Source organism: Populus euphratica, unplaced genomic scaffold, assembly GCF_000495115.2.
Source record: "Populus euphratica unplaced genomic scaffold, PopEup_1.0 scaffold244.1, whole genome shotgun sequence".
NCBI classification, from domain to species: domain Eukaryota; kingdom Viridiplantae; phylum Streptophyta; class Magnoliopsida; order Malpighiales; family Salicaceae; genus Populus; species Populus euphratica.
Genome location: NW_011500125.1, coordinates 86,162 through 104,082, shown reverse-complemented (window position 1 = coordinate 104,082; position 17,921 = coordinate 86,162). Strand labels below are relative to the sequence as shown.

General features: G+C 32.7%; 3 protein-coding genes across 5 annotated transcripts; all 3 read left to right on the top strand.

Annotated features, from left to right (window-relative positions):
* The first annotated feature begins 1,397 nt into the window (after positions 1-1,397).
* Positions 1,398-5,669, top strand: LOC105110217 (lipid-binding serum glycoprotein family protein). Of its 2 annotated transcripts, none has more exons than XM_011005190.1 (6): positions 1,398-1,897; positions 2,615-2,754; positions 3,247-3,598; positions 4,022-4,270; positions 5,019-5,144; positions 5,235-5,669. In XM_011005190.1, the coding sequence occupies exons 1-6, from the start codon at positions 1,487-1,489 to the stop codon at positions 5,415-5,417; spliced, it is 1,461 nt and encodes a 486-aa protein (XP_011003492.1). In that variant the 5' UTR covers positions 1,398-1,486; the 3' UTR covers positions 5,418-5,669. The 2 variants fall into 2 exon arrangements, with proteins under 2 accessions (XP_011003492.1, XP_011003493.1); XM_011005191.1 differs by having other exon boundaries at positions 1,820-1,897; positions 2,576-2,754.
* A 1,033-nt stretch (positions 5,670-6,702) lies between these two features.
* Positions 6,703-9,970, top strand: CPZ (Metallo-hydrolase/oxidoreductase superfamily protein). Its single transcript, XM_011005189.1, has 8 exons — positions 6,703-7,274; positions 7,761-7,923; positions 8,009-8,079; positions 8,391-8,486; positions 8,565-8,678; positions 8,948-9,016; positions 9,143-9,217; positions 9,715-9,970. The coding sequence occupies exons 1-8, from the start codon at positions 6,852-6,854 to the stop codon at positions 9,802-9,804; spliced, it is 1,101 nt and encodes a 366-aa protein (XP_011003491.1). The 5' UTR covers positions 6,703-6,851; the 3' UTR covers positions 9,805-9,970.
* Positions 9,971-14,361: 4,391 nt separating this feature from the next.
* On the top strand, positions 14,362-17,474 carry LOC105110215 (protein-tyrosine-phosphatase IBR5-like). Of its 2 annotated transcripts, none has more exons than XM_011005188.1 (5): positions 14,362-14,783; positions 15,188-15,287; positions 16,128-16,185; positions 16,400-16,506; positions 16,855-16,922. In XM_011005188.1, exons 1-5 carry the CDS (start codon positions 14,532-14,534, stop codon positions 16,875-16,877), a joined length of 540 nt encoding a protein of 179 aa, XP_011003490.1. In that variant the 5' UTR covers positions 14,362-14,531; the 3' UTR covers positions 16,878-16,922. The 2 variants fall into 2 exon arrangements, with proteins under 2 accessions (XP_011003490.1, XP_011003489.1); XM_011005187.1 differs by having other exon boundaries at positions 14,364-14,783; positions 16,904-17,474.
* Positions 17,475-17,921: the final 447 nt, after the last annotated feature.

Below are 17,921 nucleotides of genomic sequence, written 5' to 3'. Positions count from 1 at the left end.
TTTTTTAATTGAGATTTTTCAAATTTCATTATTTAAAATTTGATTGGTTGAATCAAATTTTATAATTTATTTTGATTTGTTTTATATGAGAATATTTTGGTTTTATGATCAAAGTAGTTGGATTTGATATTTTTTACCTAGTTTAAATCATGTCATTTTTTCTACCGAGAAATTATATTGGTCTCATAATCATGATTATTGGTTCTTCATCATTGAATTTGTTTTTTATTGGGTTGTCTCCATCTCGTAACACAAGTTGTGGGTTTAACAGATTAACTCGATTAACTTATTTTTTTCTTTTTTCAATTGATTTTTTTTTCTGATTTCATTATTTAATAACGTGTTTAATTAAAAATTGTGCTTTATTATTTATTTTGATTTTTTATTATGTTATCTCGGTCTCATAACCTAAGAATATTGTTTAATAGGGTAATCCAAGTTGATTTAACTTATTTTTTGTGTTATTTTTTATTAAAATTTTTACAAATTTCATAGTTTAACATTGGAGCCGACATGGTTGATTGATGATTGAGTTTAATAATTATTTTGATTTATATTTTATGATGTTATATTAATTTTATAACTTGAGTCATGTATGATAGTTTAACCCATGATTAATCATGTCATTTGTTTTTCTAATGAAGATTATCTTGATCTCATTATACAAGTTATAAGACTGATGAATTAACTCAGTTTGTTTTTTATGCTATTTTTAATCAATTTTTTTAATCTCATCTTCTAATATTAAATTAATTGGGAATTAAAATTAGTAATTTATTTTAATTTATTTTTTATTAGATTATCTCGATCTTATGATCTGAATCGCAAGTTTAACAAGTTAACGCATGTTACTTTTTTTTTTTTTAATTTTATCTTTAGATTAACTAGTTTAACAAGTTAACGCATGTTACTTTTTAATTTTCTTTTTTTTAATTTTATTTTTAGATTAACCAAGAATTTACTTTAATTTATTTTTTATGAGATTATTATAATTTTATAATTCTGGTTATAAATTTGACATATTAAATAGGGTTGATCCAAATCAATTAACCTAAATTAATTAATGAATTTGATATGTTAAATCAGATTGATATAAATTAATGTAATATATTATTATTTTAATATTAAAAAAATTATTTTAATAATATTATATTTTTATAGTTAGGAGTATTTTTAAACCAATAAAATTAATCCACGCATAATTTTTAATCAAACCCTCGGTGTAGCACGGCTGAATAATTAGTTTATGTTCAAAATTATGAGAGTTTGGTTGGTGCTGTGTTAACTCAACAAGGCGAATTACATGGGCATTTGTGACTTTATGCAATGAAAGAAATCTTACATCACATGCCACGCTGCCAATGACACGACGGCGGCCTCGTTACCACAGCCAGACTCCTCCTATTAAAAAAAAAAAAAAAACCTTTTTTCTTCCTTCACTCCAGAACACGAAGGAAAAGAACAGAGAAGAAATCGAGAACCCAAAATGGCACAAACCCTTCCCCTCTTTCTCCTAATAACTTGTCTCTTGCTAATTCCCTCCTCACAAATCGAACAAGAACAAGAAGCTTTCACTACTATAGTCATATCCCAACAAGGCCTTGATTTCCTCAAGGATTTGCTCATAACTCAAGCTATCTCTTCAATCATCCCTCTCAAACTTCCCAACATTACTAAAACTGCTAAATTCCCTTTTTTGGGCAATGTCCATATGCTACTCTCCAACATCACCATCTACCAACTCCAAGTATTGGATTCTTATGTCAAGCCTGGTGATACTGGCATTGCAATTGTTGCTTCTGGGACCACTTGTAATTTGAGTATGGATTGGTCTTATGAATATAATACTTGGCTTTTTCCTGTGGAGATTTCTGATAAAGGCCGTGCTTCTGTTCAGGTACGAGTTTTTTTCCTTATTAGAGTAGTATTTATTGGTTTTGAGCGTGTGGGTTTTGCTTTTTTAGGTTTACAGGGAAGTTTAAGTTGTTAATGGGCAAATGCTTTTCTTGAGTGCATTGAAGTGGGTTTTGTTTTATGTCATGCGGTTGTGTTTAGGGGTGGACTTTAGTTGCTATTTTGTGTTGATTGAGTTGCAATAATTGCTCATGGAAGGAAGGCAATTAGATTATGAATTGGAATCATTGTAAGAGTTTCTCATTGAGTGTTCTTGCACAAATGTGGTTGTTGTTTATCATGTCGTTTTTCTTAATTGATTTGACTTTTTTGGACCTGGTAAAGGTATACAGCTTAGGGAGTTCAAAGTTTAGTTGAATGCCATTTATTTAATGTGTTGAAGCGGGGCTTAATCCTGATTAGCGTTGTCGGCGTTAAATACAATTCAAGTTTGACTATGTTGTACACCAATACTTCGGCAGCTAGGCTAGTGTGTTAAGATATTTTGACAAGGCTAATATGTTTGAACTCATGATTGTTCCTAAACTTTCTCTTCTTTTTTTCTTTAAACGTTTATATAACTTGAGGTATACATGGATGTCAAAAGGTATAATGTTTTTGTATGTGAGCTGGATAATTGTCTGCTTCCTCTGTGTTTGTCTGCTTATATTTTGTCGCTTAGATAACAAAGGGAAATTGATCAGTGCTGCTTCTGGGTAAGGTTGAAGGCATGGAAGTGGGGCTCACACTAGGCCTGAAGAACCAGGAGGGAACTCTGAAGCTCTCCCTTATGGACTGTGGCTGTTATGTTAAAGATATATCTATAAAATTGGATGGAGGAGCATCTTGGCTTTATCAAGGGTAGGCTCTTCTTTACAGGAAACTCCCATTTGATTGCGAAGCACCATGCTACCTCAAATCTAATTTGTTGCTTCCAAATTCTGTTAATGCTTGGCTGAGCTTTTTGTGTTTTGCATACTATATGCCAGCATTTACCATTTTCTTTGTCCAATAACCTATTTCTAGATCTGATGTTTTGCTTCTTCCAGTACATTCCAAAGATCAGATAATATTTTGAGATAAATAACGCACACCATTTTAGCTCCTGACCTTCCTTTTTTTCCACAAAATCTACCAATTAGCAAATTTAATCGAAAGGTACTACCTGTGTTAACCCTTGTCTAGTCCCTGACCTTTATGAGGTGAAAGCCCTATTCCTAGGTTCCTCAACCCCCATTAGTTGAAGGTAGAGAAGGGGAGAAACTCAGTCTCCATGAAGTTACCTGATGACGATCCTTAGGATCAAAGTGTTATATCTCATGTAGACTAATACCTTTTGTTCTCATATTCCAGGATGATAGATGCATTTGAAGAGCAAATAGGGTCTGCAGTGGAAAATGCTATTACCAAGAATCTTGGAGAAGGAATTTTAAAGCTTGATTTGTTTCTGCAATCTCTTCCGAAAGAAATTCCAGTAGATGATGATGCTTCAATAAATGTAACTTTTGTGGACAACCCTTCACTGAGTAATTCTTCTGTTGGGTTTGACATCAACGGGTTATTCACAGCAAGGAAAAAGATTCCAATCCCCATGTATTACTATGAAAATACACTGCCTTCGGTTTTGTGCACTGAACCAACTAAAATGCTTGGAATTTCTCTGGATGAGGCTGTTTTCAATTCTGCTTCAGCCTTATATTATGATGTAAGTTTCAAATCTGTTATATTTTATCTGTTGTGATCTGAATCTGAATCCTATGTTAACGCTGTAGAGCCAAAAGTGTGTTGACACTGACCATTGGAATTCTCAGTTGCTTCTGCTTCTTCTCAAGTTAGTTTTATTCGCTGAACCTGTTGTATTTGAGGACATTTAGGATTGATTCATGAAGAGGGTAATTGAGTGTCATTTAACCTACATCATATTGGAGTAGATGATCCTACTTTCATCAGTACTGAATCCAATCAACTCATATTTGATGGACTTACGCTCCAAAATTCAAAACTTTTGGTGGTAATTTTGGAAGAACTGAGCTGGGATTTTGGTGAAGCTATGTGATTAGTATGGTATACATTCATATCCTTTACTGGCTTGACTTAGATTTTAATATCTGTATTTTTCTTTGGCCAGGCAAAATTTATGCAATGGATTGTGGATAAAATACCAGATCAGTCTCTTCTAAACACCGCTGGATGGAGATTTATTGTTCCTCAATTGTACAAGAAATACCCAAATGATGACATGAATATGAATCTCTCTTTGTCATCTCCTCCTATCTTAAGGATCTCTGAACACAATCTCGATGCAACCGTTTACGCAGACTTGATAATTGATGTATTGGAAGCAGACCAAGTGATACCAGTTGCATGCATTTCACTGGTAAGTTGGTTCAGTGGAGATATAGAAACGTTCTACAATCTTAATCACTGTTTGCTTTATATTTGTGCTGGACCTTATTCTGTTCTTTTATTTCTTATTTTTTATCAAGAATTATGACTCGTTGGTGTAACAATTAATCTGTCACATTTGACGTTGGTGGCCTGTGGGAAACATTATCAAATCCTAGCATATTGTCTCAAGTAATTTATTATGGATGGTGACCGAATAGCATGGCCCCACTGCTTCTACCAAATGTTTTCTACATGCATATACTATGACACTGTGTTTCACCACTGCCCAAGTTTGAAACATGATGTACTTTTTTAATCTACTTGTTTGTACTCATAGATTATGTTCTGTTATACTTGGATGAAAAACTATAGCAAATAGTATGATACCGGTACTTTCACTGTATTGCAATTGGGTTTATGATCTTGAGAAAATTATTACAGCTGTCGTTGCATCACTTGCTGGAAGCATAGAAAAATTCTTGTTACACATTTGTTCAATGGCAATATGCAATAGTAAACCTTCCTGTCTCTATCACATCAATTCAGCTCATACCTTTGTTCCCAGTGCATTTGTTTTCCTTAAAAGCATCTACATCCTACCCTTTCCAAACTCCATATCTGTGCAACTTAAAAGCTATTCATGACAATTAACTATTATTATTTCCTGTAATATTTGAGGGAAGATCTCACTATCCTTTTAATGGTTAGCATTGCCCTTTTGCTTCATGTTCACACAGGTGATTCGTGGATCAGGTTCAGTTGGAATTGCAGGCAACAACCTTGTTGGCAGCGTGAAATTGAATGACTTTTCCATGTCATTAAAGTGGAGCAATATTGGCAATCTTCGGATGTATCTTATTCAGGTAGTTTGTTCTAAAAGGCCTTTTCTTTAAAGAACAATATTTTTTCTTGTTATTTTTGGTAAAATGTTTAATATTCTTTTCCCATTGCAGCCGCTTATGTGGACGCTTATCCAAACTGTTTTCGTGCCGCATGCAAATGCACATTTAGCAAAAGGATTCCCCTTGCCCATTATTCATGGTTTCACTGTTCAGAATGCTGAAATTATCTTCTCGAGATCAAAAATTACAGTTTGTGGCGATGTGGCGTTCAGAGAGTCCTTGAGTATCAAGTAGGCTTCTGGGCTACTCTAGCCGAACTCATTTATGTTTACACTCAAGCTCCATCAAAGCAAGTATACACCCTTTGTATAATGTTCATGTAAAGCTCGGGGCGCGTTCCCCACAGAAATGCACAAATTGTGCCATAACATAGAGGATCCATAGGTGTGAGGTGTTGTGATTTTGATGCTATCGCATTCTTTTCAGTGACTTGCACATTGCATACTAATAAAGTTGATTGTATATAATCCGAGTCGATTTTCAGCTGATTATCTGTCTTATTTAAGTTCAATGACTAAGAGAACTGATAAATTCCGAGATTCCTCGTATTTTTCCTGAATTGATTGTTCACTCTCGAGGAATTTCATGATTTTAAACCGCAAAAAATGATTTTCTATGATAAATGGATGTACATCTAGGAGGATTTCTTTTTTTGTGTTTTAAAAAATAATAATTTTATTTTGATTTTTTTAATTATTTTAATGTACAGATACTAAAAATTAACTTAAACATATATATTATTTTAATATATTTTTAAATAAAATATATTTTAAAAAACAACCTATTAATTTTTTAAAATTATTACACACAATCAAGTCGAGGAACAAAATATATGGAAGGACTCAAATTTCATCGCAGGCTCGAACCTAAACCCTAGTGACTCAAATACCTGGTCGTCGTCTTCTTATAAGTAGGTGAATAGCACATTCAGGCATTGGTCTTTTTTTTTTTTTTTTTTCTACGGACTTGTCATTTTACTATATGCTCCCGCCAAGAAATGTGTCATTTTGTCACGTTATATGAGAATTACGTAAACAAATCAGCGAAAAGCTTTAAAAAAAAACAAAATCCAAACCCTAATTTTATCCCAGAATTTTCATGAGGCTTGATTTCCCTGGATTTTTTTTTTTGGGGGTGAAAAATTCGAATTTATTTATTTCTAAAGTTTGTTTTTCTTAACTTTTATGTGTTAATTTAGTGTGCTCTAGGGAGCCAAAACTTGATAATAGTAGCACAGAAACTTAAATATCTTATTCTTGTTTATTTTTGTATTTTAAAAGGTCAAATTTTTTTCTTTGTTTTATTTTTTTTGATGTTTTAAAATTATTTTAATATATTATGTTAAAAAATAAAAATAAATATTATTTTAATATATTTTTAGATAATTTAAAAAAAACAATAAAATAAAAACTCGCTCTGAAAAAACCAGATAGAACAGCACATTCCTTCACAAAAATATAAATAAAATGACAGCCTACAATAATTGTTTTTTTATAAAAATAGAAAGGGTATAGCGTGAAAACGCGCAACTTATCTTCCATGAAGCGAGGACTGGTGTTAGAAATTCAACGACACAACCTCAGGAGGTGGTCTGAAGATTGAACCAACCACTCATCCAAAGCCTTTCTAAAACCCTTTCTTTCTTTATGCGGTCTTCTTGGCCTCAAAATGCAAATCTCTAGCCCTTTATTCTCATCACCTCACAATGCTAAAATCCCGTCACTTTTCCCTTTTCAGCACCTCCCCAGTATTTTCCATGGAAAAGGAAAACCCACAACATTAACAACCCGTAATTTTCATTTCCTCCCTCTCAAAATTAAAAACAAGCCCTTCATCGTCAAAGCCTCCAGCTTTTTATCAGAAATCGGGCGTGCTATTGAGGAAGAAGAAGACTACAGAAAGGCCCGTGCTGCTGTTATCCGTAAAGGAATTGACTTGGGAGGGTATGCAATTGAGGGTCTGTCCATTGGAGGCCAAGAGACTTGTATAATTATACCTGAGTTTAAGTGTGCTTTTGATATTGGGAGGTGCCCCACCAGAGCTATTCACCAGAATTTTGTCTTCATCACTCATGCCCATCTTGATCACATTGTTGGTTTTTTCTCTACTACTCATGTTTTCGGCATCCTTTGTTTTTGTGAAGAAAGAAAAAAAAAACATGTTCTAAGACTTGTGGGTTATGCTTGGTCTTTGTCAGAATTGAATATGGATGTTCTGTAATATGGTGACATCAAGCTAACCACTGTCTGTTGTGTGTTATATATGGTGAAGTTATGAGAGGATGTGCTGAAACCATGATCTGGCAAGTTTATTATTATTGATTAGAAACTGGATGTGAGGTTGGAGTGGAATCTGGAAGAAAGTTAAGTTCTTTTTTCAGTAATAACAACTGAAGGAGATTTCTAGTTATTATCTAGATTGATAAACTATATAATTTTGCAAAAACCATATTGTTTTGACACTTAAACACGTGTATTGCTATGATTGTCATTGTTTACTGTTTTATTATATTTTAGACTCTGTTTCACTTTTGGCCTTGAATGTTGTCATGAGCTCATTTCACATTTACTGACACAGGGTGGGCTGCCAATGTATGTGGCTAGTCGTGGTTTGTACAGCTTAAAGCCTCCAACAATATTTGTCCCTCCGTGTATCAAAGACGATGTTGAGAAACTATTTGACATTCACAGGGCAATGGGGCAAGTAGAGCTTAATTTTGATTTGATTGCATTGGATGTGGGTATGCCCCTTTAGCTTGCTAGATTTGTCTATGTATACAATCTGTTAGTGTTTATGCTGAACACAACTCACAAGTTCAAGTTCAGGTGAAACATATGAATTGCGGAATGATGTTGTGGTCCGGCCATTCAGAACTCAACATGTTATACCCAGTCAGGTGTGTTTCATCATTTTGTTTCTTCTCTTCATATCTTCTTCTTCAAAAAAGTCTAAAAGCTACAAGAAAAGAAATATAATTATGACTCACGATTGGTCAGACCGCCAAAGATGTACCAGTTTTTGTAGAGAATTATTTCAGGGAAGTAGCAGAAATCTTGATCTAAAAGACCATGTGTTCCGAGTCCAGCATAGTGCTTGGAAAACTGATGCTATGTTTGAGGCTGGGATTAGATTATTATTTGGATATGATGTTTGAAATCTTGAGACTGTTCATCTCTTAAGTGTATGAAATCACTCGGTTTTATCCAGGGTTATGTCATCTATTCGGTGAGGAAAAAATTGAAGAAACAATACATTCATCTCAAAGGAAAACAAATAGAGAAATTGAAGAAGTCTGGTGTTGAGGTTTGCAATTTCTGCAGCATAGTCTTGGTAGCAAATTTTAGTAACTGAATGCTCATTTTAGCTTGCATTTTTAATTAGATTACAGACATAATATTGTCCCCTGAGGTGGCCTTTACTGGAGATACCACAGCAGAGTACATGCTTGATCCGCGTAATGCAGATGCGTTGAGGGCAAAAGTTCTAATAACTGAGGTATAGATTAAAGTATCTCTTACCTTGTAGAATCATTTTCTGGTTATTCTTAATATGCAAGGTGTGTGGTTTCTTATGAACATGGAATAGCCAACTTTATCCTCGGAAATATTTCTTTTCCAATGATCATTCTGAAATCATGGCATCTATTCAAGGAGTTGGAGTTATTACTGCTGTTTATGCTCTTCTTTTTTCTTGAACAATTTCAGAATCCAAATTAATTTTCGTTATCCAGAATCAGTTGAAGTCTTAAAGCTAATGTCTTTCAGGCAACTTTCCTGGATGAAGATTTTACCACTGAGCATGCACGACAGCGTGGCCATACCCATCTGTTTGAGGTATAAGAATGTTGATTCTCCCATCGTGATTTCACAGTTACCATGGATTATCTTTGGTCAATGACCGTACAAAATGTTTTCCATTCATTATTGCAATTCTGAGATAGGATTCTGTTAACACCGCAGATTATTGAAAATGCCAAATGGATCCGGAGCAAAGCAATCTTGTTGACTCATTTCTCCTCCCGCTACAGTATAGAGGTGAGAATAGAAATGAACCAAGCCATATAATGGTTTTTTGTTACCTTTATCCCAGTAACCTAGTGGGACACTGTGCGTATGACTAAAATAAATAGATGGATCAAAATACAAGATGATGGGAATTGTGCTATCCTTGCAATTAGGATTGCAGGTCTCTTTTATGAGAAATCTTAGCAAAATTGGTTAAATTGATAATTTACAACTCTACTCGGGTTAGCTGCTCTGTATTTGGAAAAATCTTCCATGCCCAAAAACATACCTGATTAATCAGATGGTCCTAATTTAACTGATGATGGATGTTCAGTTCCAGGTGCAAAGATCACTTGAATCACCCCAAAACTACCCACCTTCTGAAAGAATGTTACAAATAGGGACACTTGTTTTTTCATCATTTTCCTTTCCTGTGCCTTTTCCTCTGAATTATCGTATCAGATGCATGGAGGAACCTTGGTTCATCAGCAACTGAATCTATTCTAAATGGATTCTGCTAATTTCAGGACATACGTGAAGCTGTGTTGAAGTTGCAATCCAGGGTGTCAGCAAAAGTAGTTCCTCTGACAGAAGGTTTCAAATCAATGTACTCATAGTGGATACGAAATTGTAGAAAAATTTGCTAGTCTTTGTAATTTATTTGTTAAATAGTGAGTTCTTTTTAATCAGGAACTTGAAATGTGACCTTATGATGATTCAGAGAGAACTAATCTGTACTTATCCACTCATTGGAACCAATTAAATTGGTGGTTATGAGTGCAACATCAGGCGTCTTGAAATCTGGGCGCCTGAGGGCTAGATAACGAAGTGCTTGGGCGGGAATTGATTATAAGAAATGTATAAACATATTTTTTTAAAATTTATTTTTGATATTAATATATTAAAATTATTTAAAAATAAATAAAATTTTGCTAGATTATACCACCGCGCTAAACAGGGTATAAACAAAACCACCCCCAGTATAAGCATATTAAAGATGATGCCCGCCTCTTCATTTCATCGGCTCCATATCCAGAAACTGCAAATGATGCAGATTTAGTTAGCACTTGGAAAAACGTACCTTCATGTCAGCTGTTCAGATGCCAAATCAAGAGCACAGAACCAATCAATCTGTTTTATAACACGGAGGTGAAAAGTAGAGATGCATTGGCTCACAACAAAGGCATAAAATTGTTTTTGAGGATGGGATCTGGTTTATCGAGGTTAAGAGTGCATTTCCCTGAAGCATCCACAGAACCTTATGCTGCGATTGAAAAATCTCTTACCTATAAAATTAATGAGCCGAATGATTTTGTTGTTGCAGTGTAAGCGGAGTATGTTATGGATATGGCCACCCAAACAGGCAAACCTCCTATATCAATTCAAAAATTTAAATTATTTTAAAAATTAATTTAACAAAAATTTAAATTATTTTAAAAATTAAAGTTAAATTAAATTTGTTAAATAAAGTTTTAAAATATAATTTATATTATATATATCACTTCAGTTAAAACTTTTTAAATTTAAAATTTATAAAAACTCATACTATCTTCTAATATTAATTGGATTTTAATTAGAAGAGAAAACGAGAGCGATGATATTCCAATTCATTACTATTTAGTTATTAAAACTTTAATATTATATCAAAGAATCATCTTAACTTAAAAATTTAAACTGTTAAATAAAATTTTAAAATATAATTTATATTAATTTTTAATATTCATCTACTTTTTTTCTTTTAAGTTTTCGTAGCTCATTCAATATAAAATCACATGAGAGCAAACACTCTTTACTTCTCAATCATTTTTTTTTAAATAATTTTAAAATATAAAATAAATAGTTTCTATAAATCAATATTTTTATGGTAGAGATATTTCAACAGGTAATCAATAAAAATAATTGATTTAATAGTAGTTTTAACTTTTTTTTGTTATAAGACCCACACAAAAAATATATTTTTGTTTTTATACTTTTAAAAATATAATTTATACTTAAAAAAAATTATATCTTAAAAAAAAACCACTACCACACCTTTTATCCAATTCAAAAATTTAAATTATTTTAAAAATAAAAATTAAATTAAAGTTATTAAATGAAGTTTTCAAATATAATTTATATTATATATATCATTTCAGTTAAAATTTTTCAAATTTAAAACTGGTAAAAACTCACACTATCTTATAATATTGATTGAATTTTAATTAGAAGAGAAAATAAGAGTGATGATATTCGAATTTATTACTATTTAATTATCAAAACTTTAATATTATATCAAAAAACCATCTCAACCTAAAAATTTAAATTATTAAATAAAATTTTAAAATATAATTTATATTATTTTTTAACATCCATCTACTTTTTTTTTCATAACTCATTCAATATAAAATCACATGGGGGAAAACACTCTCTACTTCTCAATTATTTCTTAAAAATAATTTTAAAATACAAAATAAATAATTTCTATAAATCAACACTTTTATGATAAAGATATTTCAGCGATAACCAATAAAAATAATTGATTTGATGGTAGTTTTAACTTTTTTTTTATAAGACCATACAAAAAACATGTTTTTGTTTTTATCTTTTTTAAAATATAATTTATATTTTTAAAAAATTATATCTTAAAAACAAAAACCACCACCACACCTTTTATCCAAGGACACTCAAATGAGCAAGCAGGCCATATAAAATACTTGCATGGTGTATAGCTAAAATTGCGAAAATGGCTTTAGTAGCACCAGCAGCTCCTAGTAGATGACAAATAGCACCCTGAAGTTGATAGTAATCACAAACACAGCCATCACGAGAACTGGCATTTGGTAAGAACCAAGAGATCATGCCTCAATCAAGGATGAGATGGAATTCCCTTTCTTCCCGGGACCATAGTAAAAGACTAATGTTTTTTTTAGTTATTTTTGTATAATGATCCTTTTTGTTATCTAGAAGGAAAGTAAAATGAATTCCTTCGTTAGAAATAGTTGGATTGAGATGTCTAAGATGTTTTCTTTTAACAATAGCTAAAAATATAGTCTTATAAATAAAGTTGATAAATTATAATTTTCTAATCATTAAAAAAATATAAAAAATAGAATTATATTACCTTTTGTTTTTTACTTAGTATTTGTTTTGCTTAAAGGCTTTACAAGTGGATTTAAAAACAAATATATCATAAAAATAAAATATATATATTTATTTTTTTAATATAGAATAAAAAAATAATACACACCCTTCAAGATAAATATTCTTTTTAGTTGAGTTTGGAATTGATATATTAAATTACATATTTAGTATGGTTATGATTATTTTTTAAAATATTTTTTATGTAAAAATATATTAAAATAATTTAAAATATTAAAATATTTTTTTATAAAAAAATAAATTTTAAAAAATCACGGTGACCAACAGCTTTAAAGTCAGCGCAGACCCACCACTTGATCTGGGCCCGCATCTTCATCTATTTTATTATGTTGAGCTACATTGCAGTTATCAATAGTTTGAAGAGCATTTAATTAATTTATTTATTTAAAAAAAAACAGCAGTTGTCCTGCAAAGTCTTGGGACCAAACAAGCTCTCATGTAAATCACGGTTTCAAATATGTTTAAGCACGTTTTGAGACGTGATTGCTTTAATATCAACTGTTTTCCCCTTTCTTTTCTTCCAATCTCAATTCTCAACCAAACAGTCCCTAAGCTCGAAAAGGTAACGTGATTGGAACTCGAATCCAATTGCGTAACGGCTATGGTTAGTAAATATTTGATGATGATGCTGTTGTGGGCCCCCCGCTTGCTTGACCGGTCCACAATGGAAAAAAAAACGGAAAGGTCACGTGAGAGCCCATGTGATTGTAAAGGAAGAAGTGACTGGACTGGACTCCTGCAGTGTTGTTCATCACAAGGGCATCCTCAGAAAAATAGCGAATAAAAATCGTGTGTGCTGCGTCTTAAAACCATTAATATCGAGAAAAATAAACGTTAAAGAAAAATGTTGAAAGAGAAGAGAAATAGCAGGGAGGTAAAATAAAATAAAATAAAATTATACTGGTCACTGACCAGGCCAGAGAGACCAGGCATGATCACCTAGGCCTAGCAACCAGTAGGTCTGATCACCTGGGAAAGCACTGACGCCTCGTCGCCTAGGCTTGGTCCATGGGGAGCAAGAGGGCTGTTTGCACTTCGACCCAAACAACCCAAAAGTTTTTTCTTTCTCTTTTTCTATATATATATATATATATAATATTTAACCTTCCATGTTAAAAACAAGATTATCAATTTTGTTTTGTTTTGTTTAAAATAACTAAAATATTTTATACTAATTTAATAAATAATAAAATAAAATAATTTTTATTTTATTTTAACTCTGGATTCATTTTAGATTTTTTAATTAAATTTTAATGAAAATATTCCGATTTTATTCCACATGTTTTTTTTCATTACTATTTTTATTAATAATGATATTAATCATAATATTAAAAATTATAATTATTTTTTTCATTAACAATGATATTAATTTTTTAAAATTAGATTTATCACTAATATATATAATTTATATTTATGTTGTTTTTTTCATGTTTATATTTTATGGGAATTTGAGCAAAATAAATGATATTTTAAATTCTATTAACCTTAATAACATTAATATAATTTTATATTTAAAATATTTATGTTAAAATATTTTATTTCTATAATATTTTATGGTTTATTTAAGTTGAACTACTTTAAGTTAAAAATTTATTTAACCTTTACTATTTAAAAATATTTTAAATTTTAAAATTATATTTATTTAAAATCGTATTTATATTACATAATTTATAACTAATTTATTTTAAATTTGAATTATATATATACAACTTCAATGCAATACATTGAATTGCTTTAAAAATAAAATATTTTATTCTAATTAAAAAATAAAATATCTACAAAACAAAATCAAAAACTTTATATTAAACAAAATCCAAATGCATCAAACCTCGGTGAACAAGGTGATTTTTTTTTTTTTTCAAAAACCAACGACAATCCTCTCAAGATCTCCAAATTTAATGAATATTCTCCTTAACATATAGTCGTACTCGCTCTGGCTTCGTTGCATTACTGCTGACACACCCTGCCTGTCCCTAGCAAGAAAGTAACCAGAAAAAAACAGTGTAAATACTCTTTCGTATAAATACTCTCTCATTTTCCATTTAAAACAAATAGTTTCCTCTGTCTCGTTCTCAATCACGCCCGCCCAGACCCGTACCGAAAACTCTTCTATCGGTTCCGTTAAATAAACACCTATCATCATCATCATAATCATCAATCCCATCTTTTTTGGCGATTTAATAAATAATATTACTTATTGGATTGGATGATGATGATGAGGAAGAGGGAGCGAGAAAACCCCTGCGGGGTATGCGGTCACTACCACAAGTACGAAGAGGGTGAGGTTTGCGGGATTTGCGGCCACCGTATGCCTGAATCCACCGCCGATAAGTCTCCCTCTGTTCACCTCAGCGCTTTTCCTTCTCAGATCCTCCCCGACTTCCTTTTCTTAGGCAGCTACGACAACGCCTCTCGATCCGAGCTCCTCAAAACCCAAGGAATTACTCGTGTGCTCAATGTAATTGATATTTTTTTTTTTGCGTTGAATACTGAGAACAAATTGATAGGTTTTTTGTTTTGTAGAAAAATGGCTCGGTTATCTTACGTTGGCTTTAAATTCTTATGGTTTAGGGTTTGATTGGGATTTCTTAGTGTTCGTTTCTCATAAAAGCATCGAAGGTTGAATAATACAGCTTCTTAGAAAGTAGTTAGTATGAGATTTAAGGAAAAAAAAGTTTAGCTTTAATTGAAATTAAACTGATTTAGTTCTTTGCAGGGTTACAGTATCTTCTATTTCGTTGGTTTCAATTAATTGACTCTTTAATTTCATGGTTGCCTGTTATTTATGTCACCAGCAACAGCTTAGTAGAGACCAGGAATAATAAGAGATCTGATTTATTCTTAGGTTTTGTCTATTTGCAGACAGTTCCTGCGTGTCAAAATCTCTACAAGAATTCATTCACCTATCACTGCCTCCAAGATGACAAGATCTTACAATTTGACGATGCCATTCAGTTTTTAGGTGAGTCAGATTTGATGAATTATCAATTGGCAGGCGTTACTTTCACTATTTCTTCAAGTTCTTGACGGTCTTTATGTCAGTTAGATTTGATGAATTATCAATAGGTATGTGTTACTTTCACTGTTTCATCAAGTTTTTGACTTGACCACACAAGAACTGGAAAGTGCTCTTTTTTCGTTGTGCTGTTGAGAAGTTGCACTGTTGAATGCTTTAGAAGGCTTATGCCACGTGCATCTGCTGTTACTTCTGTTTACATATGGTTGTGAAATTATTTAGAGGTCGTATCAATCCTCTGCTTTACTCCATTTCGACCTTGGATAAGCATCTGTGTCTCTAAATGCTAAATCAAGTTTTCTTTGATTTCTTAACTTAAATGATCAACTATCTCGCTAGTTCAACTTATGGTTCTGATCATGGTAGGGTTTGTTCAGAATGCACCTTTTTTTATGAGGGCCAATGTCTATTGTTCTATCACCTCTTAGAATAATGAGGGGGGAAATATCTTGGCTGGTGGTGTTGTATAGGTACTTGCTTAGAGGAAGAAAATCTTCCGTGTTGTATTCCAATAAGATGAACTGTAACCATGACGCGTTGACAAAATTGTAGCCCTGAAGCTTGAAATCATGTTTCTTCTGATTGGAGAATTCACTTATGGAAGTATTTATTTTTTTGAATAATTGGCTCACGGTCAACCATTAAGTGATAATCAATCAATAGGTTGGTTGTTAGATTTGATAAATTGCAATTTGGGCAGACTTTATCAGGATTTGTTACATACTGCAATCCTTTATTTTTCCATCACGGATAGAGTGTAAAGTAACGTATGCTTGTTTTTTGCAGAGCAATGTGAGAGGGACAAGGCTCGCGTTCTTGTCCATTGCATGTCAGGAAAAAATAGGTTAAGTGTTTCTGCCAAATATGGTGGTCATCTTTATTCTCCTTTTATTTTGGGAATAGTGTAACCTATGTGTCTATTGGGACTCACTCTGTGCTATTTCATATCACATCTTGGGGCCATTGTTACTTGTTAGTTCTTGGCACGTGTTTTAGGGTTCAGCAATGTATTTTATTGACTTGTTTATGGAAATTATATAACCTTGTTCTTCTGACAGGTCTCCAGCTATTGTAATGGCTTACTTGATGAAGTCCAGAGGATGGAGACTTGCTCAATGTTACCAGTGGGTGAAAGAGCGGAGACCATCTGTTGATCTAACTCAAGGTATGTTCACCTTGATGCTGATTTGCTTATAGGGCAAGCAATTGCTTTTGTGGTCAATATTATACATTCTGTGTTTCTATTTGTTAAAGCAATCAAGAATCCTTCTACTGAGTTTAGAACTGCAGTATTTATTCAAGTCTACAGAAAGTGCTACCTCATGCTATGAAAATTTTCGACTTTTACCGGGTCTCATTCCCCTTTTTCCTGGTAAAAGATCATCATACGAAAGTTGATTGATGAGCTCAAATAATTTTCTCAGGCAGCACACAAATTTTTTCTGGTCTCGAGACCTTGATGTATTGGACCCATTGGCCTATGCATTTTATCTGAGATCCTTTTGTTTCCCAGGAGAGAAGTTATCCCATGTCTGACTATCACTTTTGTATGTGGGTTTTAGCCGTGCACCAGCAGTTGCATGAGTATGAACAGAAGCTTTTCGGGTCAAATGATAATATCAACCCTGCCCTGCCAGTCTTCCCTCCTGTAGGTGCGCCATCTTTTAGCTTTGGCTTCCCAAAGGCTAATGATCCAGTTCCTGTCCCAGCGTTCTTTGGTGTTGGTGCTCCCTCTATCTTCACACGTCCTCTAGAAGTTCCTCCACAAGAGTTCCAGTTTGGAGCTGGTCATCCCCAGAACATATCAGAAAGCTCCCTTGGCACCAATTTGCCGAACCCGAATGGTGGGGATGTTTCAATGGATTCATGAATTTCAATGCCCTCCCTGATGAATGAGCCTGCAAGTTTAGCAATGACTAGAAGCTAAATGATCATTAAGTGAGCTTGCAATAGTGCAAGTTACAGGAAGTTCAAACTGAAAACTATACTTTTGGTTTGGATTTGGCGTGTGCCTTGGTTTATTCACAAGTTTATACAAGAGTGTTAATTCCAAGAGTAGAGTTTTTGTCATCTCCACAAAAGGTGTATGGGTGCACAAATTGTGTTATCTCAGCGGCTTCTTGCAGCGTTTTTTCCACTGCCGAAGAAAGGAGTAACCTTCCCTTGATCGACTTCTAGTGATGGGAATTTATCACTGGTCAATAGCTCATCCATAGCTTTTGCATTTAGTGGCGAGGATGAGCGCGTGCGGGTGCGTGTATTCTGAACATTGAAGATAGAGTATCATCTAAAAGTAGTAGAACAAAAATGATATAACTATATTTTTTAATTTTCAATTACTATTAATGAAAATGTTCACAAAATATGAATTTTACTCTAATTTAATTTAGCTTAGTTCTTGTCGTTTGATATTAAGCAACACGTGAATTCTTGATTCAGTCAACACTTGACCAACAGTTTGAAAGGATATATAAAAATCTCTTTAATTTTAATTAGAAAAAAAATAGAAAATAGCTTTGTTATCTAATGAAAAAAAAAAAAAAGTCAACTTGGAGATTTCCAATTGAAATCTTAAAAAAA

Excerpts from the sequence above, each read along its gene's own strand:
- LOC105110217 (XM_011005190.1), top strand. The coding sequence starts at position 1,487 with ATGGCACAAACCCTTCCCCTCTTTCTCCTAATAACTTGTCTCTTGCTA. Across the intron at positions 2,755-3,246 it reads GCATCTTGGCTTTATCAAGG|GATGATAGATGCATTTGAAG; the intron begins GTAGGCTCTTCT and ends CTCATATTCCAG. Across the intron at positions 3,599-4,021 it reads CTTCAGCCTTATATTATGAT|GCAAAATTTATGCAATGGAT; the intron begins GTAAGTTTCAAA and ends TTCTTTGGCCAG.
- CPZ (XM_011005189.1), top strand. The coding sequence starts at position 6,852 with ATGCAAATCTCTAGCCCTTTATTCTCATCACCTCACAATGCTAAAATC. Across the intron at positions 8,080-8,390 it reads AACATGTTATACCCAGTCAG|GGTTATGTCATCTATTCGGT; the intron begins GTGTGTTTCATC and ends GGTTTTATCCAG. Across the intron at positions 8,487-8,564 it reads TGAAGAAGTCTGGTGTTGAG|ATTACAGACATAATATTGTC; the intron begins GTTTGCAATTTC and ends ATTTTTAATTAG.
- LOC105110215 (XM_011005187.1), top strand. The coding sequence starts at position 14,532 with ATGATGATGATGAGGAAGAGGGAGCGAGAAAACCCCTGCGGGGTATGC. Across the intron at positions 15,288-16,127 it reads CGATGCCATTCAGTTTTTAG|AGCAATGTGAGAGGGACAAG; the intron begins GTGAGTCAGATT and ends TGTTTTTTGCAG. Across the intron at positions 16,507-16,903 it reads ATCTGTTGATCTAACTCAAG|CCGTGCACCAGCAGTTGCAT; the intron begins GTATGTTCACCT and ends TGTGGGTTTTAG.